Source organism: Martes martes (assembly GCF_963455335.1).
Source record: "Martes martes genome assembly, chromosome: 4".
Taxonomy (NCBI): domain Eukaryota; kingdom Metazoa; phylum Chordata; class Mammalia; order Carnivora; family Mustelidae; genus Martes; species Martes martes.
In genome coordinates, this window is record NC_137891.1 from 42128082 (window position 1) to 42155887 (window position 27806).

Genomic DNA, 27806 nt, shown 5'->3' on the forward strand with positions numbered 1-27806 from the left:
AGGTAATCAGTAAAACTGGGGGTATAAGATGCAAAGTACTGTAAATTGGTGCTACAGAAATAGACAAAAGATTATGGATCTAACAGAAAATTAGACACCTGATTACAGAATTTAAATTGTAGCAATATGAACAAAGGAATCCACAGTATATGTAAATTTGAACATTTTTATGTATCTAAACAAAATAAAAAATAATATTGTATAAAACTAGTGTAGGATGATTTTTTAAAATGCCTTTTCTCTCTGTGCATTTATTAGGTGAGCCAACTCATCCTAATTTTTTTTTTTAAAGATTTTATTTATTTGACAGAGAGAGATAGAATCACAAGTAGGCAGAGCAGCAGGCAGAGAGAGAAGGAGAAGCAGGCTCCCCGCTGAGCAGAGAGCCCGATGTGGGGCTCGATCCCAGGACCCTGAGATCATGACCTGAGCCGAAGGCAGAGGCTTAACCCACTGAGCCACCCAGGTGCCCCACTCATCCTAATTTTTGAAATTGCTATTTTCAAACATTCACACTAATATTGACTTCTCATGTGTGGAATGAGAGTTGAATTTCTTTCACATGCTTTTGAGCAAGTGGTTTTAAAAATCCATAGTATTACATTTATTTCTTTTTGCAGCTTTTATAAAGGCAATCCTGTAGTTTGACCCTTCAGAAACTGTAGTTTCAAATACTTGACTTCTTAGCCCTACTTCTTTCTCTTCGGTCATCCTTACAATTCAAAGAAATGTAAAAGATTCAACTCTGGCAAAGGCTGGGGACATGGACCACAATGGTGTTGTTCATTCCTAAATGTTAGTTTATGAAATACACATTAATCAAACAGGAAACAGAGACATCAAATGTTTTACTCCATATTTTCAATTCAAAAATATAAACAATATTTACATAACATTACATTTAAGTATTTACATAGCATTAACAGAAAAGGCAGTAAGAAATGATGGTTTGGGTGTTAATGATCATTATACTTGAAATATAAGATGTCTTTCAAGTACATGGTATACAATGAAAATCGTATCATGGAAAATTATTAACTACATGACTCAGAATTTACATTCTGGATCCTAATATTTTTTTTCCTTATTTAAAAAAAATACAAGCCTACTGACTTATGAGGCCTAAGTTTGTTTTCAATAAGTCACCCTGTCAATATAACATGATAAATTTATAGTTCATTTTTATAATCTTTAAACATAACTAAAAAGCAAAATTTTGGGAGTGCTCTTAAAATATTAAGTAATTTAAAATGTATGAAAAACTACATTGGGGAAAATGTCGTACACTGACTTTTTTTTTAAATGTAAGTGATATTTAAGGTATATACATGCTTGATGGGAAGGACATATTGACTTAATGATACAGGTATACAAAGGAATGAATATAGACCATTTCATGAGATACCTATTAATCCAATAGTGAATTAGTCCACTGCCAAATAGGGTAAACAATTAAAATAAAGCAAATTGAGTCAGCAATATAAAATTTCAAATTTCTAAGTACTTGAAAACATTTTTCAACATTTATTTACCATAACATACGTAAAAACTAGAAAATACTACACTGAAAACTAGGTTTGAACTTGGAATTAAATAATTTTGTCAATGTGAGAAAATGTAAGCAAATCCCAGTTTATAAAATTATCTACAGAGACCAACAATGGGGACTGTTTTATCATTAAAAAGTGTTCTGCTGACAGCAACACTTAGATTTCTTTTGCCCCATTGTCAATGTATCTAATTTATGAGTTGGTGAATTAAATACCACCACAAATGGGAAAACAACATTTTTCATTATATCACATTATATATTCACAAAGAAGTTATGTATCTACAAGTTATAAAAATAAATCTTTCTTTAGATCAGAAAACAAATAAAAATAGAAAAATTTGTATTAAAAGTTATAAAAACTACAGCAAACTAACCTGATAATTATGACTGTTTTTGACACAACTATATTGTCTTTAGGTTATCTATTCAAAAAATTAAATCAAAAATCTTTGATCCACCAATGTTTTGGATGCCAAGTTCTTCTGTCCTACTGTATTCCGTATAAATCTAAAAATCTGGAAAAAGAATTAAAACAATTCAGAATAAAACATATAGAAAGAAAATTAAATATGTACATCAATTAAAAGATCTAAATTAAACTAGGTAATTCTCTCAACTATTTACTTTCATTTATTAGGCATCTGTATTCCATGGTGATACACAAAATTGTTTCAAGAGTATTTATCATCTTTCATAATATCAAAGATTACGTATCAAAGATCACAATATCACAAAGATCACAATATCAAAGAAGTACATATCCCTCTTTAGAATATATCTTGATGAGTTAATAATACAACCTGCTCATGTTCACAGGGATACACCATCAAATATTTTGCAAGGCAACTTACCTCTAGCCCTAAAAGCTCTGGAAATATCAAAAAAACTGTTAGGGATAGAATTTGTTTATAATTTTAGATCTCTGTCAAAGACTGATAAATTATATATTACTAACTCATATACTTCCTCAACATGGGGGAATACCTGAGTGATATTAATAACAACATTTCCAGAACAGATCTGTCATTTTTTTAAAAATCTCCACTTCAGGCTCCATTCCCAACCAGCAGTTGTTTTTTTATCCACACAGGTAGAAAATCTGTTGACAGTTCCAGTAAAGGGGCTTCTCTGTGGCTGAGTCCTGAGCTCTTTGGAGCCTGCCTTTTTGTTACCTTAACATCTGGCACAGAGGGTGAAGGGAACTATAATTACTGCTACCTTTAAAAAAAAAATTCAACTTACTTAAGTTTTAGTTAGTTAACATATATGGTAACATTGGTTTCAGGTTCTAATTACTGCTACTTCTGGCATCTGGGAGATCAACAATTGCAGTATCTTCCTACTGGATTCCTTTCACATTTGCTCAAGCAACTTATGCCCTCCACAATACCCCAGTATTTCAATGACAATGAAGGAGAGTGTAATTGGTTGAAATGTTTCTTCTTTTTTTGGTGGGGATAATTATATTCTAAATCTTAACAAATTCCTAGTGAAAGCAGACACTGTTATTCTCTGCTATAAAATAGCTACTTCCAAAGTATTTGTTTTTAAGGAAATCCAGTAAAAATTTTTATTTTTTTTTAATTTTTATTTTTAATTAAATTTTATTTTTTTAAGATTTTATTTATTTGTTTACTTATTTGTCAGAGAGAGAGAGCACAAGCAGGCAGAGTGGCAGGCAGAGGGAGAGAGAAGCAGCCTCCCCACTGAGCAAGGAGCCTGATGTGGGACTGGATCCTAGGACCCTGGGATCATGACCTGAGCAGAAGGTAGTGGCTTAACCGACTGCGCCACCCAGGCGTCCCTCCAGTAAAAATTTTTAAACTTACCTCTTGTTGTAGGTATGTAAGAAAGGCTGCTAGAACAAAATTTTGGCAAGCCAAATCCACAACACAGAAGAACAGCAGATCAAAAATAAGAAGAGTGGCTTCATTTCCATAATATAGAACACTGCTGAAAGAATACCCTTCATCTGTTTTTTGAAAAAAGCATTTTATAAGATGAATTAGAAACTTTAAAATAGAACAAACTTCTGATAAACTTCCAGTGATAAAATCTGGATATTTAAAAATAGCATAACAGAAATTACTATTTATAATACTTCATGGTTGTCAAAAAAAAATAAAGGGGATTAAAATTTGCTAATCTCAAAAGTTAGGCAAGGAACCCTGCTCATAAAAAGTAATTCTAACATTTGTACCAAGGATTGGTAACTGCTAGTAATGTAAGTATATAGTCAATATCTTTCAAAGACCAGGTAATGAATACCCCTTATTTGTTTATATAACAAAAGGCTGAGGAATCTCAGAAAGATTCTCTAAGATAAAGTGAAAAAACAAAAACAAAAACAAAGAACAAAACGTGCAAGGACTGAAAAGTGCATAGTGAGCTGTAATTGTGTCTTAAATAGTCCTCTAAGGTTAGTTTCATATTTTGTGTTTATTTCCCTTGCCTTCAAGAGACATATCTAGAAAAAACTGATGTTCTGTACAAATTTCTTTGCCTCTCTTTCTTTGACCTCCTGCTTGACAACAGCAACTTTTTTTAAGATGCAGTTCAAACTTCTCCATGTTGCCTCTTCTTGCTTGACTCTACGTCTGGTTAGATTTTTCACTCACTATTCTGTACCTAACCTGTGCCTACACACACTTCCTCACCAGCATCACCCCACTCCTACATTCAAGATGCCCCCTGGTCTATGCTGTGTATCCCAGGACTGGCACAACACCCAATGATGCAAGAACAGGTGATATGTAGGCCAGGACACAGGTTACACCATTTCCATTCTTACCAACCCATATAAGAGATTATTAGTCACATTAAAAGTGACATATATACTACCTTTTTAAGGATAAGAAACCAGGCTTAGGCACTATTTCTATCTTAGATATCTACGATTTTTTAAGAACTTGGATAAAATGATAAACTAAATGTTAAAGATTAATCACAAATGTTATTCTTCCTTAAGTGTTTTATTGGTTTTCCACTAAAATCTGAATTCCCATAAAATTCCCATAAAATCTGAATTTTATTTTCACTCTTGCCCCTTTTATTTAACATACTACTGGAGGTCCTAGCCACAGCAACTGGACTAGAGAAAGAAACAAAAGGCATCTAAATTGATAAGGAAGAAGGTAAATGGTCACTATTTGCAGATGACATGATACCATACTTAGAAAACCCTAAAGATGCTACCAAAAAACTACCAGAAATAATAATGAATTCAGTAAAGTTTAGGATACAAACTCAATACCCAAATATTAGTAGCATTTCTATACACTAATAATGAAGTAGCAGAAAGAGAAATTAGGAAAACCCTTTCATTTACAATTATACCCCAAATAATAAAACACCTAGGAATAAATAACCAAGGAAGTGAAAGATCCTGTACTTTGAAAACTATAAAACACTGATGAAAGAAACTGAAGATGCCACACACAATGGCAAGATATTTCATGCTCACGGACTCATGTTCATACTCCCCAAAGTAATCTACAGATTTGACGTAATCCCTATCAAAATACTAACAGCATTTTTCACAGAACTGGAAGAAATACTACTAAAATTTGTATGGCACTACAAATAGCCAAATAAATCTTGAGAAAGATTTAACAAAGCAGGAGGTATCACAATTCCAGATTTTAAGATATGTTATAAAATTGTTTTAACCAAAACAACATGGTACTGGCACAAAAACAGACACATAGATCAACAGAACAGAACAGAGAATATAGAAATAAACCTACACTTACATAGTCAATTAATTTATGACAAAGAAGGCAAGAATATACAATGAGGAAAAGACAATCTAATAAATGGTGCTGGGAAAACTGGACAGCTACACGCAAAGAAGGGAATTGGACCCCTTTCTTACACCAAACACAAAAATAAATTCAAAATGTATCAAAGACCTAAATGTGAGACCTGAAATCATAAAACTCCTAGACATAAACAGTAATTTCTTTGACATCGATCATAGCAACATTTTTTTCTAGATATGTCTCTTGAGGCAAGGGAAACAAAAACAAAAACAAATTATTGGGACTACATCAAAATAAAAAGCTTTACACAGTGAAGGAAACCATTGATAAAACCAAAAGGCAACCTACTGAATGGGAGAAGATATTTGCAAATGACATACCTAAAAAGGGGTTAATATCCAAAATGCATAAAGAACTTACACAACTCAACATCAAAATACAAATGATCCCATTTAAAAATGGGCAGAGGAACTGAGAGACATTTTCCCAAAAAAGGCATATAATGATGGCCAATAGGCACATGAAAAGATGCTTATCACTAATCATCAGGAAACTGCAAATCAAAACCACAGTGAACCTTACACCTGTCTGAATGGCTAAAATAAAAAAGACAAGAACTAACAAATGTTTATGAGGATGTGGAGTAAAGGGAACTCTGTGTATTGTTGGTGGGAATATAAATTGGTATAGCTACTGTGGAACCGTACAGAGGTTACTCAAAAAATTAAAAATAGAAATACCATATGATGCAATTAATTCCACTACTGGGCATTTACCCAAAGAAAACAGAAACACTTAAATTCAAAAAGATACATGTTCCCCTACATTTATTGCAGCATTATTTACAGTAGCTAAGATATCAAAGCAGCCCAAGTATCCATTCATAAATGAATGGATAAAGAAGAGTAATACATATATATTCACACACACACACAGTGGAATATTACTCAGCCATAAAAAAGGGTGAGATCTTGCCATCTGCAATAACATGGATGGATCCTGAGGGTGTTATGCTAAGTGAAGGAAGTCCGAAAAAGACAAATACCATATGATTTCACTTACATGTGGAATAAAAAAAAAAGATGAATAAGTAGACAGACCAAAAGCAGAATCAGACCTATAAATACAGAAAACTGATGGTTGGTGGGGTGGGGAGATTGGGGGAAGGACAAATGGGTAAAGGAGAGTGTGAGATATAGGCTTCCAGTTATGGAATGAATAAGTCATAGGAATAAAAGGTACAGCATAGGGAATGTAGTCAGTGGTATTGTAAAAGCACTTCACGATCAGATGGTGAACACTTACGGTGAGCAGAGGAGATACAGACTTGTTGAATCACTATGTTATATACTTGAAACTAATGTAACATCATGTCAATTATATTCAAATTTTTAAAAAATCTAAATTTTATGTGTTTTTCTATCTCTTCCATGTCTACAACTAATTTTAAAATTCAGTTTTTTTACTCTTGTGGAATAATTATCTTTTATATGTTTGTTTCCTGCTACATGACATAATAAAATGAAACACAGAAAACTACTATAATACCAAAAAGTTAACCAAGTTCATTATGTTTCCTTTGTTTTTATATAAAATTAAAAGAAAATAACATAAGTACTTTTTTTTTTTTCAAACTTTGAAAATAGGAATCAAGTGCAGCAAAGGCATTTGAAGGATACCATTGTAAAAGATGCTTTTTTCCATTGGTTCCATGAATTCCATTCCAAGAATTCTTTCAAGAAGCAATTTATCTTTTATAAAGTAGTCCATTTCCTTATGAACCTAACATAAAAAGACAAGAGTCATTTCAAAAATAGCAGTGAAATGTTTCCCAATTAATGTAAAATCAGAAAGGGAGAAAATGAAAAGTGAATAACACATGAAGAAAATCTGTTCTTTAAAAAAGACTGATTTGGTGGGGGCGCCTGGGTGGCTCATTTGGTTAAGCATCTGCCTTTGGCTTAGGTCATGATGTCCTGGTATCGAGCCCGCATTGGGCTCCCTGCTCAGTGGGGAGCCTGCTTCTCCCTCTGCCTGCCCACTTCCCCTGCTTGTTCGCTCTGATCTCTCCAACAAATAAATAAAATCTTTAAAAAAAGAAAAAAAGGCTGATTTTACTACGGTGGGCTTTACAACAAAATTTTCTTTAGAAATGTTAAAAAAAATTTTTTTATTGGAGAGCAAGTGAGCACACGCACAAGCAAGGGGACTGGCAGGCAGAGGGAGCAGCAGATTCCCTGCTGAGCAAGGATCATGACCCAAGCCGAAAGCAGACACTTAACCGACTGAACCACTGGGCGTCCCAAGAAATGTTTTAAGTTTTAAAGGTCAAGGGCTAGATATACTTGAAATTAATTTATAATAAGCTTTTCAGGAATATAACCATAGCATAGCATATTTCTATATTTAATAAATATAATAATGTTTCAGTAATTAGCTAACAAAATTCCAGCAGACATACTTTAGGGGAATCATCATTTTGCTAACAGATACATAAAATGTCACTTTATTTTTATATAACCTCACCCTATTCTTAAGCCACAGTATTAATTTTGATAGGTACAAAAAGAAGGTCTCTAAGTCCACTGACTTAGTTAACTAAAGAAATAACTGGAATTACTGGTTAAATTTTTAAAAATTGTATTTTGCTTCTAGTTGAAATATAAACACTGACATACATACATGATCGATGAAAGAGCCAAGAAATTTATTCATAGTATGATATGCTTTTATACTCTGCTCAAAAGTACTTGCTGATGAACTCAATAGTCTGGCTGGGCCATTTTTCTAATGTGAAAAAAAGAGATAAGAATAAATGCAACATGTCTTACATTCTTGGTTTTTAAGTAACATGAAACACTGGCAAAATATACCCAAATTGTACTTTATACAAACCCTTGTGAGTGTCTCATGAATTCTGTCATAGTGTTGTCTCATCTGGCTAGAAATTGCAATCTGAAAAGTCTGACCATCTGTGTTGGGTACCAAACCTCTCTGGCTACACAAATTTTCCTGAAAAGTTAAAAAAATTAAAATAAAGATCACTGAAGTTTTGCCTATTTCAAAAAAAAAATACAACATTTTTCTTTTAGTTGGTATCACAAGATACTGAAACTGTATTTGAGACAGAGATTCTAACATTATCCAACGTTCTCACTCTCCTCTGGGTTTTACTCATTTCTGTGTTGTCCTATGCTGTTTGGGGCTCTGTATCATCTCCTTTTACCCTGCTTTAAAAAAAGAACCCATACTAAATTCATTGTATATTGATATTCATAGCTTTCTTTATGATTAACTCTATTGCTCTTTAATGCATGCCAAAAAGCCTAGTCTTAGATTAACTATTTTTATAATTATAGTCTTTTTTGTTTTCTAAAAAATTAAAGAATACTTCCTTAATTAAATGCAAAAAAAGGTAATGTAATACATGACCAAACAGTTAATGTCATGGACCAGATCTCCAGTTCAGGTTTCCCTGACACAACTTGAATCCTGACAACCACAAACATGTAAAATTTTGTCTTACCCCACCCCCTATCTACTTCCCATCTATGCTTCAGGGTCAGCTCCAGTCCTGCCTCCCTTCTCTTGCTGTATTTGCCTACTCCAGAGCTTAATAATCTCTTTGTCCAAATTTAATCTGCAAATATAATATAACACTTGGTTTTCTACAGACTGAAAGGAAGTCTACATGCATTGAATTTCTCTATTAAAAAAAAAATACAATCTTTCCTTTTTCCTGATTAAAAAAGCACATGTTATTGCAGAGAATTTATAAAATATAGAGAGGTACAAAAAGAAAGAAAAGAAAAGTCACCTATGAATCTCAACACCCAGAGATACAAATATTTTAAGGTATTTTATTTCCAGTCCTTCATCCAGGCATATAGATATAGATGGCATAAAACTGGGATCACACTAATTTCTTTTTTTTTTTTTTAATTTTTTTTGAAGATTTTATTTATTTACTTGAGAGAGAGAAAGAGAGTGAGAGAGAAAGCATGAGAGGGTAGGGGTCGGAGGGAGAAGCAGACTACCCGCTGAGCAGGGAGCCCGATGCAGGACTGGATCCCCGGACTCCAGGTTCACGACCTGAGCCGAAGGCAGTCGCTTAACCAACTGAGCCACCCACGCGCCCTCTTTTTCACCTAACATTATATCATAGCAACTCTCTATGTCATTAAGTATTCTATAAAATACGATTTTTATGTCTACTTAAGAATTTCAGTGTATGAAAACCCACTGCTTTAATACTCTCTTTTTGCCCTTATAAATAACACCTGTAATAAAGATCCCGAGCCTAATTAGCTATTCATATTGCTAATTATTTCCTTGAGTTAGATTCACAGAATTAGTGAGTCAAAGATAATGAATTCTTTAAAAGCTCTTGGTATATATATTTCTAAATGCTTTCCTGAAGATTTGTAAAAACTTATCCCAAGACCAGTAGTTTTATGGGTGCCCATTTCACCATGTCCTTGGTACTATTAAGTATTAGCTTTTTTTAAAAAAAACTTGGCTAATTTGAAGAGGGCAAAAATATTATTTTTTATACATATTTATTATGAGCTATACATTTTTAAGAGGTTTATTAGTCTCTTCTATTTCTTATTTATGTACTTAATAATTGTCTTTTTTCCACTGAGGTTTTAAGTGTCTGCTTAATGATTTGTATGACTTCCAATATTGTTATCAATATCTTTATCATATTTATTTATGGGAATTTTAGCCAAATTCTTTTATTTATATGATTATTGGCTATGTAAATATTCTCCATTAATAAAGTAAAATAAATTAATATTCCCTTTATGATGCTTTCTATTCTTTATGCTTAAAAATTCATCTCCCAATCTCAAATATTCTTTTTTTACATTTAACCTTTCAAACCAGGTATAATTTCTAACAGTTAACCAACCAGTTCATGTATTAAATAAATCGTTTTTCTCTGAGATGCTATTATCATATATTAAATTCTTATAAGTCACAGGTATAGTCCTTTAGTCATAAATCCTCTTGATTTTTCCTCAAGTGTTTATTTTTCTTTTTAAACTTTACTATGGATGTTTTCTAATGTACACAGTACAGAGAACAGTAAACCATCCATCACCCAATGCCAAATCTGTGAATACTTCTGTATCTCTAACAAATAAGGTCTTAAAAAAACAAAACAAAACCCACCATGCCATTTTCACACCTAACAAAATTAATCATTCCTTAATATAATTTAATATTTAGCTCTTAAACCTTCCAGATTATTCCCAAGGATTTTTAAATTTTTTTATTTTTTTTATTTATTTTATTTTATTTATTTATTTATTTATTTTTTCCCAAGGATTTTTTTAAATTTTTGGTTTAAATCAGGATCCAAAGTCTACACGCTGTACTTGTTTGTTTTGTTTCTAAATCTCTTTCACCATCTGACAGTTCCTCCTCCACCACCACCACCCATCCCTCCTCTTTATGTGCCTTGGATTTGCTGGAGACACTGGGTCATCTGTCCTGCGAGACATTCTGCATTCTGGGTATGACTGATTGCTTCCTATGGCATTATTTCATTGATCCCTCTATCTCCTCTACTTCCTATAAATTGGTGGTTAGATCTAGAGGCTTGATTATATTCAGGTTCCATTTTCTCAGGCAAGAATATTCCACAAGTAATGTTATGTACTTCCTATTGCATCATAACTGGACGTGATTAATGTTGGTTTTCCCAATTTCCCCTTGTAGTAAGACTGAGCCAGTGTGCTGATTATGTCAACCTGATAGCTCATTATAAAGCTCCCTGTCAATCTCTTCTCAGTTGAAAACTAAAAGATGTTAAATATATTCATACCGCTTCTCTTTTAAGGTTCATATTCATTTCTTCCATATTAGTATCTGCATGCCCATGCACTGATCTACCATGAATGTAATATCCAAAGCATCTGTGAGATAACAGAAACACTGAGATCTATAAAAAGAGAAAAAAAGAATAATTAGTAACTCACATAGAAAACAAAGAAAATTAAGTTTTTCTTAAAATTGCTTCCTTTCTCAGAAAATAAAGAGGGTTGAATTCCTGGAAAATATATAAATAGGACAATAAAGGAAAAAGGATAATATTATTTTAAAAAAGTAGACAGAAAAGAGATTGAAGATATTTTCTAAGAAAGGAAGAAATAGGATTGATATATGAAAATTATTTTTCAGGGACTCTGCTAAGTGAATTTATTTGTTGGATAAAGAATTCATAATTAAGAAATTACAAATGAAGAAGAAACTAAAGCAGTAAACATTAACTTGTAGCTCATTATAACTATCTCTGGAATTAACAATCAGTAGGAAATTGGACTAAAAAATTCAATCATACCAAATCACTTTTAAAGCCTCTCTTAAATGTACTCATGACCTTTAAAAAGGGAAAAATAACAGTTACAAGATAAAGTCAGAAAGTACTTACATTGCTCATACAGCATAAATCCACAAACTGTCGAATTTTATCTTCTATGAATCTCTCATAAAAGACAACAAAGAACATGATCTGAAACATAAAGCCAAGTTCATGCTTATTAGCTTTTAAAATTTAATTTTCTTTTATAGCCACAGTGTAGTATCTTAAGAAAAAAGAAAGTCCACCAAGGAACACAGTGGCCTCAAAATGGTTCCTGTGGGATAAAATCCTATTTATTATCTCTGATTCCTCTGTCAAAGAAATAAGGTTTTGGAATTGTGTTAAGATTTATTAAGGGAGCCTATTTCGAATTTTAAAAACTTTCCTGTATCATTGAAACACAATAGGACTAACGGGGGGAAGAAAGAGAGAGGCTTTAAAAAACTTAGCATAAACCAATGTATTAATGGCCAGATTTACAACTGGTTCTGCAATCCTACCCATCTCCTAAATTCCAAAGCCATTAGAAAACTTGCTGCTTTCAAATTAATCTTCTCTGACAGAGTAGCAAATAAAAGCATACATCAAAAATTCTATTTCAACTGCAGATAATACATTAAAGATTCAAATGGAATGGTTTCAAGTGTTCTTAGCTTTTACAATACTGGAAAAGGAAATTATTTTATAACTCAAAAGAGAAAAGTTTACATCTTAGACCTAATTAGATATATTTCAGAGAAAGATAACATTTCCTAAACACCCAGTTGAAAGGTGTCCCCCATTCCTAACTCCCGTCCGCCTCGCCTCCATTTACTCCATATCTCATCTCCCTACATGCCCTTTACAACATTTGCCACAATCTGTAGCTTGTTCTTGTTAACCATATCCTTGAGCCCAGCACGGTGCCTAGAACACAAAAAGGGGGGCACCTGGGTGGCTCAGTTGGTTAAGCCTCTGCCTTCGGCTCAGGTTGTGATCCCAGGGTCCTGGGATCGAGCCCCACATCGGGCTCTCTGCTCAGCAGGGAGCCTGCTTCCCCCTCTCTCTCTGCCTGCCTCTCTGCCTACTTGTGATCTCTCTGTCAAATAAATTAAAAAAAAAAAAAAGAAAGAAAGAAATTTTAGAACACAAAACGGACTCAGATATGTGAATGAATAAATAAATGAATCTACAGCAGCTGATTACTGAACACACTTCGCCAACATTCTGTATACGTCTTGTTTTAAATCCCTTTAAAGGACCTGAAAAACAGCAACTTAAAATTTTAAAACTAAAGGATACCACCTAAAAGTTGAAGAAGCTGGGTTTAGGCAAATAACAGGAGAAAACAATAAAGACTAACATTATGAGAATCAAGAAGATTTTTTTGATTGAAAAATCAAGAATCTTTTTTTTAAGATTTTATTTTATTTATTTATTTATTTACTTACTTATCTACTTATGAGAGAAAGAAAGAGAGAGCACACATGCACACATGTATGCAAAATACTAACAGGATAATAGCAGGGTGAGAAACAAAGAATGAGGTGAGATGGTGGTGCCCGAGATGACTAGTTTCTACCCCAACAATCCTTTCCCCTTTCTCCTTGGTGACAGACCCCTCTTGGAGTGGGCACATTGCTGCACAGCTAAGAGACACCAGTGCAGGGAGGCGTGGCCATGTGCCAAAGTTCTGGCCAACAAGATGCTGAACAGCACTTCTGAAAAGGCTCTCAAAGACAAGAGAGGGTGAACCATTCTCCCCGACTCCCTCCTTCAACTCCAACAGCCTTCATGGACCACAAGGGAACCTGAGAGATGGACGTCCTGAGTGGCAGAGCTTCTGAGTCCTGGTGGCAATACGTAGCCACTTTGCACTGCACATCTCCATTCTCCTTTCTCACGGGACGTAACGGTCATTTTAGCTGCAGCCACTGCTATCTTGGGTTTTTTTTTGTTGTACTCAACCAAATATGAAAAGCTTCAGATGCATTCCTTAAAATTCTCTACATCCAGATGAATCCAATATACTCAGAAAAATGTATACTGGTATATCTTTAAAATGAATTATTTTCTCACTATCATATTGATGATAAACATCAAACCCCATACTCTTCTGATCCTATGTCAATTCAAATTCTAATGTTTGGCTTTCTTTTCTGATTACTAAGCTATCCCACACTGGATCTATCCCTGTAGCTTCAAGTTTAAACAAGTCTTACCAATTTAAAATAAACATAAATTTTAAAAGTCTATTCTCAAGTTACAGAATGCCACCTGGAATCAATTCTGTAGGAATTTTTGGATTTAAATCCCACCATATTTAAAAATGGGCTGTTTTTGGCAGAAATTTGTTTGCAGGTTAGAGGTAGTTTAACCCGATCTTTCCAGAGGTCCCATGTTCATTTGATGACTTAAAAGTTCAAGGAATTTTTAATCAAACAGAAAGGCTCTTTCCATTCATGGGAGTGTCTGGTAACAAGAGAAAAAAGTACAGATATTAGAGTTAAGTTCTTTAGCTGATGCTTTTCTTCCATTCTCTCTCTCTCCCTTTTTTTTTTAACATCTAAAAAGATAGGGAAGCAAACATAGAAAAGTTCCTTTGTGGGGCGCCTCAGTGGCTCAGTCAGTTAGGGGTCTGACTCTTCATTTTGGCTCAGGTCATGTTCTCAGGGTTATGAGATTGAGCCCCATATAGAGCCCTGCACTGGGATCCGTGCTGGGCGTGGAGCCTGCTTGGGGTTTTCTCTCTCCCTCTCCCTCTGCCCCTCCCCCTGCTTGCCCTGTGCATGCAAACACACACACACACACACACACACTCTCTCTCTCTCTCTTTCTCTCTCTCTCAAATAAATAAACCTTAAAAAAAAAAAAAAAAGGAAACAATCCCCTGTCCTGTCCTTCACAGGACCTGAATCTGAGAAGATCTATTTTAAGTTTCAATTTCCTCAATAAATATTTCAACAAATATTTCACAAGGAGTACCAGCAATCTGCGTGAAACTTAATGATATATAAATAAAAGTAGACAGTGAGTTGTATTTCAAAAATAAAAAGAAAGAAAATATTAAGGGTAGCTTAGCCATCCCTATAGTTTATATAAACTAAGCTATGGAGTCCATCCTCTGACTAGAAAGCCGCAGGCTCTCAAAGACCCTTCAGAACTCACTATGGATAAGAAAGTGAACGAACTCTTGACATCAGACTGCCTGGGTTCAAATTCCGGTTCTGCCAATCTCTAACTGCATGACTTTCGCAAACTATTTTGCATTTCTGTGCTCCATTGTCCTCATCTATAAAATGAGGATACTAACTAAGCCTACCTACAAGGGCTACTGTAAAGATTAAGCTAATATGTGCCATGCAATTAATTAACACAGTGCCTGGATTATAACACTAGGTAAGAATTAGCTATTAGCTATTATTGTTGTTCTTGCCATTATCTTCTTTCTGTTGTAGAAACCAGGGTGTGATCAACAGCTGAAGATAATTAGTATGTAAACAGCTATAAATATAGAAAGGCAATGTTGCTGAGAAGTATAATCTGTTGTTACCTGTATAATTCCAATGACGAGCCAAAGAACAGTAGACACAGCATATCTCAAAATGCGGCTGTAAGGAGCTATGTAGCTAGGTGGGCTTCTAGAAAGACTAGAGGATGAGTCCATTAATGCTAAGTTCTTGAATCCAACAACCTGGAGTAAAAAGGCAAAATTTAAACAGACATAAATAAAGAAAATAGCTCTACTCTGAAAATGAGACATTCCTCCCTATTTCTTACCTTAAAAACTAAGATATTTATGTAAGTTTATATAAACAGTAGAAAATCTAGGTAAAAATAATTATGCAGTATTTTTAATTACAAAGAAAAAAATTAGTTCATTTGGAATTCTCTTCAATATGACTAAAGGCCAAATGTAACCTATTATACACACTGACAAAACTCAAAAATTTGTCAAAAGAATAATACTTTTTTCAGTAAACTACCAATGAACAACCAGCATTTCACACACTTTGAACATATGCCAGACACTATGTAAGATACTTTTTTATACTTTAAAAAAGTATTTTCCACAATGTGTTTTAAGGAAGATACCTTCTTTGATAAAAGGAAACCATGGTTAAGTAAGTGTGGTCTGTACATTACACTCATGTTCATGCCTTCCACTCCCTCAGAATAATGGCTCTGGGAAGTTTCACAGTGAAGAAATCGACATGATTTTATTGAACCCAATGTTTCCCAAATGTGCTTAACAAAAACAATTCTTTTTCATGTAACACCTTTTAAAGCTCTATAAAACACTCTTAACAAACAATACTATAAATGAATTTTTGAAAAATTGTTCATATGCCTTAGAGACACAGATATTCTTCTATTGGCTTTAAAAAAAGGAAAGAAGAGGAAAGGAGGGAGAAAGGAAGAAAAGAAGGAACATGGAAGACAGATGTAAGAGTTAACAATTCATATCTAACTTTATATAAGCAGCGAATTCCTAGGAAAAGTTATTACCCACAGAAATGGTTTTCATAGTTCAGTCTCATATTCAGTACAGAAGACTTCCTTTAATAATACCAGCCAGATCTGTGAGATAACCGTGAAGGTATCATAAGTGTGTACCCATTCTCTGTGCATAGGTCAGCTCCAGCTCCAGCTCTTAGCGCTGAACATAGTCCATGGTAGGCATTCAGTGATAATTTGTTGAAAAATTTCACCAATAATACTTGTTCTAATGCAGAATTCTAATTCTAATAGGAATGTAAATTAGAGAGGGAGGAAGTTTTTTCCAAAACATAGATAACTAGGCTAACTTTAGAGCTACCGAATCAAACATCATCTCTAGTGGTGAGGCCAGGCACAGTACTTTATAAAAGTTTCCCAAGGGACTGTGATACAAACCAGTCATTTAAAAGCCGTTCCTTACCCAGAACAGTCAAACTGAAAGAGACAGAGTAGAATGGTGGTAACTGCCAGGGGCCAGGAAGGGGGAATGGGAAGTTGCTGTTTAATGGGTACAGAGTTTCAGTTGGGCAAGATGAAAAGAGATTTAGGAGTTGGTGGACAACAATGTGAATGTACCTAACAGGATTGAACTGCATACTTAAAAATGGTTAAGATGGTAAATTTCATAGTATGTATATTTTAACGCAATTTTCAAAAGGCACTCTTTGTAATGGCTTGAGAGCTTCAGAAAACTCTTTAGAAAACTCTTCCACTGATGTGAAAATGTAGCTGGAATTATACAAAATTAATATTTATGAGGTACACAGAAGTTTCACACAATTACAAAAGTTTATACCTCCAAAAAAAAGAGGACAGTAAGTATTTGAAAGAGTGGATTAATTTTTCTCACAGTCTGAATTTCATTCCACTCATTTGCTACAAAATATGTTCTCCATATGCTCACAGGAACCGTGGCACTCCGAACACCACCCTCACCTGGTCAGAGAGATAAAATAAGTAAAAAGGTTTCATCTTTGTTCTGAAAAAGTAGCAAAAGAATTTTGGTACAATGGTTACTTCAGTTACCTTCAACAGCTTTAAGAACCTTTCCTTTAGGTCGCTCCCAATCAATAAAGAATATATCTATGGTAATCTGGGATATGAACTTATGTAAAAATTGCAGAGCCTGAAAATGACAAACAAAACATTTGAAAAGTATCCACATTAAGCCTACTTATGAAAATAATGATTTTTTTTAAAGAAACAAATATCCTGTAATCACAAGAATATACAATTTTCACAAATGACAAATAAAGTTATAATATCATTAGGGGATCACTAGAAGCTCATCAAATAACATGGAATCACCAAATTCACAAAATTTTCATACACATTAATCTGCCTTCTCTTCTTCTGTCTTTCTTTAAAATAGGGATATGAAAAAAGTAAAAATCCTACCTCTTCTTCATACAAGGGCCATGCCTAATTAATGCTTTCCCAAGGTTTCCAAAAGCATACTTTATTTTCTAGTCCATCTGATTTCTTTATAAGTAAAGGTATTTTTCAGCTATAATTTGCTGTCCTAATTAAAGCTTTAAGATGCCTTCTCTATCTTTTTTTCTATTCCTGGTATTGAGATACTTAATTTTTAAAAATGTGTTGTTGAAACACATCTTTTTCATTTAACAGAAGTAGTATGTTTAATCTAGGCTGCTCTTCCTCGTAGATGCATTATTCATCAAAGGATAAAAGGATAAGGACAGGATGATTCCTCTCTTCGAGGAGCTCACAGATCAATGGGAAAAGCAGACACTGAATAATCACGGGACCACGGGATGGGATATACCAGGGGCATGTTAAGGAGCTTCACATACATTGACAGAACAATGAAATAGGGAGAGGGGATGCCATGGGAAGAGGAGAAAAGGAATATGGAGGAAGAGAAAACAAATTCTAAGACCAATTCATCATGTTATTCAGGGTGGTACCTTTTACAGTCCACTAAAGAGATAAAATTCATACCCAAAGGTATTTTATCCCATTATGAATGCATCGTCAGACTTTAAAAAAGAGAGTCATAAAATGAATTATCACTTTATCAAATTAGCTCTAACTTGTATTAATCCAAAAATACTTACTATGGCTTCTTAGGAAAATCACTTAAGCTTGATTTTCAGAACGAACTATTATAAATAAAAGTGGACATCCTTGGTAAAATAAAATAATTCATGCTTCCTTTTAAAATCAAACTAAATTTTACGCCCAAGCCTTTGAAAGCATTTTAGTTTTAAAGACTTATAACTTTATTAGCAGGTCTTTTAAATTCAGGAACCCGTCCTTTGAAACTTACCTTCAGAGCAAAAGCACATCCCACATAAGTAACAAGACGTTCTTCCTGAGCAGGCACTGGTAGCAAAACAGAGATTGATTTCTGTGCCTATGATAAAAATTACACTGTCAAATATGACCACACAAGGTTTTTAATAAACACAATATATAAACCAAAGAAGCATAGAAAAGGAAGGTGGTGATACTCAATAAACAGCACATTCAAGAAATGGTGGTTTAGCACTTGCCTCAATACTCTTCATCAGAAATACCCCCAAATAAAAATAGGTCTGTTATAAGGACAGCTTACCAGTTATTCAGGTATTAATATTTAGGTTAAATTCAGGAACTCACTTACTTTGAAGAAAATAAGCCAATAAAGACCTGTTCCCAGAGTGATGATAAAGAAAACATTGGCCAGATCACCAGCATAGTACACCAAGAATTTCGTAACTGTCTGCAATTTAAGAAGAGAATTATAATTGTTAGAGACTCAATCTATTTATACTGTCACTTTCAGCAATATATTCTCTATCCAGTTTCTTAAGCTTGAAGACTTGTTTGATGTATACATGGATCACTCAGTTATAAAGCCCAACTGTGGCCACCTCCTGGATTCCTTTGGATCTGTACCTTTCAGTCTATTCATGAAAGCACCTGTCCTACCCAATCCTTCTCATCTTTCACCACCTAAGAAAGTTATATTGCTTACTAATTCTTTCCTAGTTTGGAGCCCTCCACCCCAATCAGCCCTTCATACTACCATCATAGTTAGTTTTCTAAAATGTAAATTGGACTGTGTCACTACCTTTCCTAAAAATGTACAGTGACTCTTCACTAATAAATTCCAGATCCACAAAGTCCTTTACAACCTAGACCAAAGTGGACTTTTTAGCCTTATCTGCCAGTTTCGACCAATTACTCCGTGATTAACTTGCATTTCAACTATTTTGTGGAATGAAATGGGCACTGTTCATTATTTCATCAAATATTCTTTCCTTCTTCTCTATGGCAAACTCACATGAGCTCTGAGAATAGTGACTAGATCTGTCTTTGCTATCACATCCCCCAACACCTGGTAGCGTTCTTGGCAATCAGAAAGTAGGTCCTCAGTGACTACTTGTGGAATGCACAGATAACCCAACCCAGCCTAAAGTTCACTTCTCTGGAAAGCCTTTCTTTCTATTTTGAACAGTAAACCAAGCCCCACTCCTCTGATTCCTTGGCACACTGACTTTGGTGTCAGGAAGATATTCCCGTACAAGGAAGTCACTACGTTGCCTTTTTCAAGTTCTTCATCAGCACAATGGAAATAAATAGAACCTATTACTGAGTTGTAAAAATTAAATGAGTAGAGGGGTGCCTAGGTGGCTCAGTAAGTTAATTGTCCAACTCTTGGTTTTAATTCAAATCATGATCTCATGGGTCGTGAGATCATGCCCTACATCAGGCTCCACGCTCAGACGGAGTCTGCTTGAAGATTCTCGTCCTCTGCCCCTCTCACTGCACTCTCTCTCTCTCTCTCTCAAATAAATCTTAAAAAAAAGTATTAAAAAATTTTAAATGAGAGTTTATTTTACTTCTGCCACAATTTCATTCTGTGTAAAATGGAAATGATAATAGTATCTAATTTCATAGAGCTACTGTGAGGATTAAACAAATCATAAATAAAACTTAAAAAGGCACCTAGCATGTAGCATATATTCAATAAATGTTAGATAAAAATAAAAACAAAGATCAATTAAAAAAAGACTAATGGAAGTAAAACTATAAAGTTACTAGAATAAAACCTGGGAGGAGATGTTGAGATTGGGAGGGTTTTCCTAAAAAAATATTCTAGAAGGATATGAAAAACTAATCAGATGTGACAATATCAAAATTTAGAGTTTCTGTTAAACAAAGTAACACACAGATAAAAATAACAGATGGGTCATATTTGGAAGAGATATTTTAACATCAAAAACCAAAAAGGGGTTCATATTTAGAAAACACAAAAAACTCCTTTAAATAAACAAGAGAAACTGGAAACCTAATAGAAAAATTTGCAGTTTACAGAAGGGGAAACCCAATGATTAATAAAGTATATGAGAAGCAGAGAAGTGAAAATGAAACCAACAATGATATACTATTTATACTGCCAGATTGGCAAAAAATGGAAAGGCTGGAAAAATACCAGGCGTTGGTGAGGATGTGTGGAAACCAGAACAGCGTGGCTGGTAGGAGTGTAGCCTGGCACACAGCGACGTGGGAGGGGAACAAGGTGTGCATATACCTCTCCTAGTTATATACCCCAGAGAAACTTAAGGCGATTTTTTACTTGTTCTCCAGCTATATCTTAAAAGAAGGATACAAAGTAGTCAAAGATGAAAATATACTTTTAAAACTGCTGAGCTCATACCTGTAAATCAATCATGGGACTCCCAATGCGCCTCTTCCACCCTGCTGTCTTCAGAAGAGATGATAAAACAGCCAGCCCACCCAAAACACCCAAAGCAATCTAAAAAAAAGAACATTTTGGAATTTATGTAATTTCCTCATCCATGTTCAAATATGCAAATAGAGTATAAAGATGTGCTCAAAAAATGGTGGAGGGTGTGTTGCAAGGACATAAAGGCCAAGTTGAAGGAACTCCCAATGGCTAAATCTAGGACAATTTGAGGAAGAAGACAGATAGTAATGAACTATAATCACTAGAATAAAATAAATATACAGGAATTCATGCTGATTTAAAGAAATAATTGAATAAATAAATCTACGTGAGCAAAGGGACAGCTCCTTATAGAATTCCATTTAACAAATATAGAAAAAATGGCAAAAATAGAAAAATCAGTATCAGGCAAACGTTAGAGTAATACTTTTTATATACAAGAATCATCATTGGATACTAAAATTAGAGACCAAAAGGATAATGAGAAGCAGAGTATTTGCATCCTCCCAAAGTATCTCCTCACAAGTTACTTAATTACAAATAGAAAAATCACAGTGGAGAACCCTACAGACACCACCTTAGGTATATGATCCAAGTTAATATCATTAAAAATAAGACATCCTGACACCATGTACCTTCTGAAATGATGCACTGAGAAAGGCACAATCATATCGGTGGTATCTGTGTCAAAACTACATGAACCTGATTTAGTTGTGGGAAAACATCAGATAAAACCAATCAAAGGCCAAAATGATTGACCAGTACACTTCAAAAGTGTAGGAGGGTTCTAAAAGAAAGAGAAAGCCTGAGGTCCTGTCACAGATTAAAGGAGACTAAAGAGACATGACCACTAAAAGCAATATGTGACCCTGAGTTGGGTCTAAAACAGAAAAAGGATAGTGAAAAAACTTGTGAAATTCAGAGTATGTAGATCAGTTAACACGATTACATCAGTATTATTTTCCTTACTGTGATCATTGTACTATGGTTATGGAAGATGGTAACATTAAGGGAGGCTGGGTGAAGGATACATGGCGGAACTATTTTGATAATTCCCCTGTATATGCAAACATTTTTTTAATTAAGAAATATACTGTAAATATTTTAACAAGTTAAACTAAACTTACATCTGTCTGGACTTGTGCTTCTCCTTGATTCATTTCATATTTAACTGAGAAAGAAACCTGATATTGAAAAAAAAGCAAATTAGCCATACCGAAATTATATAACACAAAGCTACTTTTACTATAAACATGTATTTGTATATAAATGCCATACTTTTAATCTATCATTATTACTAGAGTGGACCCTTACTTATATATAAATGGAAATACTTTGAGGAACTATTCACGATGCTTTGAATATCCCTTTTGAACATACATAAAAGAAAGAGGGGTTTGGGGCGCCTGGGTGGCTCAGTGGGTTAAAGCCGCTGCCTTCGGCTCGGGTTATGATCCCGGCGTCCTGGGATCGAGCCCCGCATCGGGCTCTCTGCTCAGTGGGGAGCCTGCTTCCTCCCTTCTCTCTCTGCCTGCCTCTCTGCCTACTTGTGATCTGTCTGTCAAATAAATAAATAAAATCTTTAAAAAAAAAAAAAAAGAAAGAGGGGTTTATTAAGAACTCATTTAGGTTCTTAACTGCAGTCAAGCTAATGATATTTCATTTTCTGGTAGGTTTTATAACTGAGGAATGTGACTAATCTTGTACACCAAGAATTTAGCAACCGGCTCAACAATCACACCCAAAAATGCAGATTATTCAAAGGGCCGAACAAGAATCTTAGGGATACCACTGTATTAAGAGATAAAAAGAGAAAGAAGAACCAGTAAAGGACAGAAAAACAGGACTGTGAGAGGTAGGAGAGGTGACATACCAAAGTCTGACCAAGATCACAGAACAAAAGTTCAAGAACAAGTCTTGAAATATGATGTCAAATGTTGTATGAATGTCAAGTTATAAAGAAATAAAGCCAGTGTATGTGGAATTCATTGCTGACCTTCTAGAAAGAGGTTTTCAAAGAAGCAAAATGACTAGAGCCAGACTGCAAATGATGAGAGTAAACAGTTGGGAAATCAAGGAAAGATAAACAATAGCAAGCTAAAAGGCTGGCAGAATTGAGGAAAGATTTTATTGTTTGGTTGTTTTACTTTGTTTTTAAGATAGGACAACTTGATGGTTATTATAAGCAAAGGAAAGGGACCAGGAGAGAAGCTGGCTGAAAAAGGGATTAGGGATGAAACAGGATACCGGAGAAATACTGCAAACAAGCACAGGTAGAAGATTAGTTTAAGAAAAGAGGAAGGTCCTTTGTTCTTAAAAATGAGAAAAAGAGACAGGAAGGATAATGAGACAGAGATTTTGAAGTATTAAAGAGGAAAACTGAGGGAATTCATCTGAGGGGAAATCTGAGGAATCGTCCTGATCTGCTCAGAAAATCTGAGAGAAGTTATTTGCTGTTGGTGAGAGAGCAGAGATGTAGGTGAATGCTTAACTAATATAGAATTTTTACAACTGTCATAAAAAATTAAGAAATGATGAAAGAATTGTACATGCTACACTCAGAATGAATCTGAGGTGGACTTCATCAGTATAGTTTCATGATTCTCTCAATTCCTTTTCTATCTGTTATTTTCTAATTTATCAAGACCACTCTTGGAATATTTTAAACAACAACAACAAAAATAGTTAAAGAAAAGAACCAGAAGTGTTTTTAATCTTAAAATAAACATACTATTGGTTACCCAGTAACTTTTAAACCAGCCAGTCTTTTGTTGTTACTAAACCTGATTCTGGATTTTTCTCTCCTCCTATTATGGTACATAAAAGCTCAGGCAATGGAAACTAATTTTAACATCCAATTAGGTCATACAAATGAGGATGTAAAATCCTTTAGAGAAAAGTTATCCTATGTGCCTACCTTTTGCTTCATGAAAGCCTAAATCCAGTAGCAGCTGAGTACAAGTGGAAAAAGAGCAAAAGCACAAAAGAGAAGCCGAAGTACTGCCTAGGAACTAGAACATTAAAATTTAGAAAAGTATAATAGTGGAAATTAAAAGCTGTTAGTGAGGTTTGGAGGTAGGGAATGCTTAACCAGCTCTCATGTTTCCAGAGAGGGAAGGGAATCTCCATTTAATATCTCGGAGAAAAATGTATAGAAGGATTACCTCTGGTTTGATCTCTATCCCTGTGTCATGAACCCCTCCTCAAAGCAGAGAGGCTTTATCTAACTGTTGATGTTGGGAGAAGGAACTCAGCCTTTTACAGGCTCATTCCCTTTGGTGTAGCCCATCTTCAGGGTATATGCAGTCTCTCCTCCACAAAGGACCTCCCAGGCAAGGAGGCCTTTAGTTCTGCACTTAACTTTAAGTTGGAGAAGTAGGAGGATGTAGGAGGATGCCTATGTGGCTGCAGGTCCAAACTGTATTCTCTACTTTACTTCGGCACTACTAGTTATAAACTACTGATAATTTGAATCTCTTTCTACCTGTTGAAGTATATTTCCACCAAATGAGCAAGCCTAGTGAGAAGAGACCACTCGTGCCTCCTGAAAGTTTGAGTTTCTGGTTTAATTAACTAAAAAAACAAAATCTTAGTGCAAGCAAGTTGACCAAAGAGGACAGGAGCAGATGCTGCGTGTCTCAGCATACCCCAGGATCCCGAACGGGGATGCCTGACTGCTGCCAATGGTGTCTAGAAAAAAACTTAATTCTTGTTTTTTTTTATCTGAAGGATCCACAGGAACTCACCTTTATCATTATTAGTAAAAAGTAAATTTAAGACTTGATTATATTAAGTACAGTATTTATACAAAACCTGAAAAAGAACTACTAGCCTCTGACTATAATGTACACTGCATCAGTATCACATTAACGCATACAGAGGCACTGACCAGCATGGGACTCACCTTCACAGACTGGCTGCTGGGATCTGTGATATCAATGTCACTGTACGCAATGGTAATTAAAGGAGGGTAAATGTTTCCATTTTTTGTGTTGGGTACAAGGTGGATGCTGTTTATGAGAAAATACACTTCTAGTTATAAGTATATCTAAGTTTTTAAACATACAGTTAACTTTCTTTTTTTTTTTTTTAATATGGATGGTCTTGGTGATCTCAGAACCAACCAGTTAATAAGGACTAGGGAAGGTCAAACATAAACTAGTGGTACCAACACAAGCTATCTTAAGTAGTCAAAACTTTAATATTAAAATATACCATCTGAGATAAATTAGAAACTCTTCCTGATCTAGGTCTTACGAAGTTCACAAATGAAATCACTGAAGCCCTGTGAACCCTTTCTAAGCAACAGTCAAGACTGAAGTGTTAAAGCCTAGAAAAAGGCAGATAACATCCTGATTTTCAAAAGAGAAATATAGGGGCGCCTGGGTGGCTCAGTGGATTAAAGCCTCTGCCTTCAGCTCAGGTCATGATTCCAGGGTCCTGGGATCGAGCCCCGATCGAGCCCCGCATCGGGCCCTCTGCTCAGCGGGGAGCCTGCTTCCTCCTCTCTCTCTGCCTGCTTCTCTGCCTACTTGTGATCTCTATCAAATAAATAAATAAAATCTTAAAAAAAAAAAACCAAAAAAACAAAAGAGGAACATAAATTCTTAACAAAATAATGTGTGTCATATCCTGTACTGTTTATGGCACATAGTGGAGTATATTTTGCTGAATTCAAGGGATGGGTATAACTTGTAAATTCAAAAAGGAAAGTGCCGAACACTAGCAGCTAGCATGGTTTCACCACGATTTGAGTCAGACCTGACTAGGTCCCATTTCATTTTTACTAGTGATACATTAGTAAATTGAGGGAATGCTAAAAACAGTACATTTGGACTTCAACAAGATATATAATAAAGCTTCTGTACTGCTTATACCTCATAAGACTAACATGAAAATCAGAATGAAATAAAAATGAAAAAAAGATACTGAAGTGCCAGACTCATATAAGATGATGGTGTTGAGGGGCACCTGGGTGGCTCAGTGGGTTAAGCCTCTGCCTTCGGCTCAGGTCATGATCCCAGGGTCCTGGGATCGAGCCCCGCATCGGGCTCTCTGCTCAGCAGGGAGCCTGCTTCTCCCTTTCTGTCTGCCTGCCTCTCTGCCTACTTGTGATTTCTCTCTGTCAAATAAAAAAATAAATAATCTTAAAAAAAAAAAAAAAAAGATGATGGTGTTGATTTTCACCAGTCCTCAAGGTACACATCAAAAAATATTAGAGTGGGAAAGTCGGTGATGATCTAGAGGTAGCAATCTCATACTGAAAACAGAAATAAGTGCTGCATGGCACTACTCTAAGGTAGGGTCATCGTTAAGATTTCCTAAGAGGCTGGAGGTGTTGATACTTAATCTGGGTCAACATAGACCAGTAAGGAGGTGAAAACACACAGGAGGCCTACCCACTGCAAACACTGGGTGGGCTCTTTCTAACATTCCCATTTCAGCCCACTGCTATTCAATTCCTCTCCACCTCTCAACCCACTCTAATTCAGCAGGGCCAGAGTATGAATTCTGACAAAACTCCTTGGGTTCTTCTGCTATAATTCTTCCCTTGGCGCTCCTCACTTCAACTGGTGTATACCAATCGACACAGATATCTAAAAAACCTTACCTATCATTCCAATTCAGTTGTCCTTACTGTTTTCCTCGGATAATTACTAGTAAACACTTTCATTAAAATCCTGTACATTCCAAGCTTAATTTAGTGCAAGGGATGTTTGTTTACCTCAGTGATATTTGGGTGGCAATTCGAATTAATCTTGGCTGACTTCCTAAGTCATTTTCTCGTCCACTTAGTGCATCCACTAAGAAAATGCGCCGAGTCAGAAGCCATTTGCTAGAGCTACTGTCTTTTTTCATAAAAAGAAAGAAAGAAAGACGGCATTTAAAAAAATACCTTCAAATTGTTCAAGATGGCTCTCGAGAAGTTTACTGAATAAATTTAAAACACAAAATTAGTGCACTGTTTTAGATAAGATGGCTGCACAGCTATTGCTGTAAGAAATTCCTGGTAATAGCTTTCCCTACCTGAAAATTACCTAATAAGAAGGATTTTCTGATACAAGAACAAAATAAATGAATTTATCCAAAAAGCAGCTTGAGAACAGCTTGAAGAAGTGCAGCCCCAATTTATAGTTCTACTAATTTTTCTCAGCTTACATTTAAGCAATAATATTAATTTCTTAACAGTAAGCCTGACACTTTTGGTAAAAATGTCCAAATATACCAGCAGTCTTATTATTTTACTTTTTGGCAAACTATATAAAACCGTATAATAAGAGAAAATCCATACTCTTTTTTATAACCCACGGTTTACTAAATTATCATGCTGGTTGACTCATTTATTGGTTTTTAGCTCAGAGAAAGAGTATACAGATGCCTTACCTTGGTTCACAAGTATTTTATTGTATTGAAGATTTAGGTTTAACACAGGCACAGCCCAAATATACTGGTGTTGATTTTCATCAGTATATTCAAGGTACACATCATAAAATATAGGAGAGGGAAAGTCGGTTAGGATCTTAGAAAGAGGAATCTCACACTGGAAAATAAAAGAAAAAAATGAAAGCACTGAAAATTAGAAAGCATATTTAGTATCTTTTAAAGCATTTTTTAATTTTGTAAAATAAAATATCTTTAAGCTATCTTGTTTACATGCATTTCCATGTGATTTCCAAACTTGAATACTATAAATATGATTCTTTTTAAGGGCCAAAAGAACTAGACTAAAGAACTGCCTGGTTCTTTTCCTATAACCCAGATGGAGAGGGTATGCCTTCATTCTCAACATTAAGTGTACATCAGTGAAAAAGTTTAAAACCACTGTCTTATGGGATGAGGTCTTAATTCTTTCTCCTGATGTACTATGTTGTCTATGATTCAGCTTCCCTTAATAGAGTGAGGACTATCTTCCACTGTTCCCTACCAGTCTATGGTCCATTCATACTA

At 34.9% G+C, this 27806-nt stretch overlaps 1 protein-coding gene across 1 annotated transcript in view; it reads right to left on the reverse strand.

Moving 5' to 3' along the window:
• Positions 1 to 829: 829 nt before the first annotated feature.
• The window catches only part of TMEM67 (transmembrane protein 67), a 50431-nt gene continuing 23454 nt past the window's right edge, over positions 830 to 27806 (reverse strand). Inside the window, exons 12-28 of the mRNA XM_080802491.1 lie at positions 27243 to 27399; positions 26584 to 26707; positions 24763 to 24868; positions 21986 to 22042; positions 20829 to 20927; positions 18789 to 18887; positions 18453 to 18539; positions 17189 to 17288; positions 16959 to 17098; positions 15216 to 15356; positions 11753 to 11833; positions 11147 to 11263; positions 8209 to 8325; positions 7996 to 8100; positions 6993 to 7095; positions 3382 to 3524; positions 830 to 2067 (exon numbers count right to left, since the gene is read on the reverse strand). Of these exons, the coding sequence (XP_080658617.1) occupies positions 1987 to 2067; positions 3382 to 3524; positions 6993 to 7095; positions 7996 to 8100; positions 8209 to 8325; positions 11147 to 11263; positions 11753 to 11833; positions 15216 to 15356; positions 16959 to 17098; positions 17189 to 17288; positions 18453 to 18539; positions 18789 to 18887; positions 20829 to 20927; positions 21986 to 22042; positions 24763 to 24868; positions 26584 to 26707; positions 27243 to 27399 (1857 nt within the window). The 3' untranslated portion in view covers positions 830 to 1986. The remainder of the gene's footprint in view (positions 2068 to 3381; positions 3525 to 6992; positions 7096 to 7995; positions 8101 to 8208; positions 8326 to 11146; positions 11264 to 11752; positions 11834 to 15215; positions 15357 to 16958; positions 17099 to 17188; positions 17289 to 18452; positions 18540 to 18788; positions 18888 to 20828; positions 20928 to 21985; positions 22043 to 24762; positions 24869 to 26583; positions 26708 to 27242; positions 27400 to 27806) is intronic.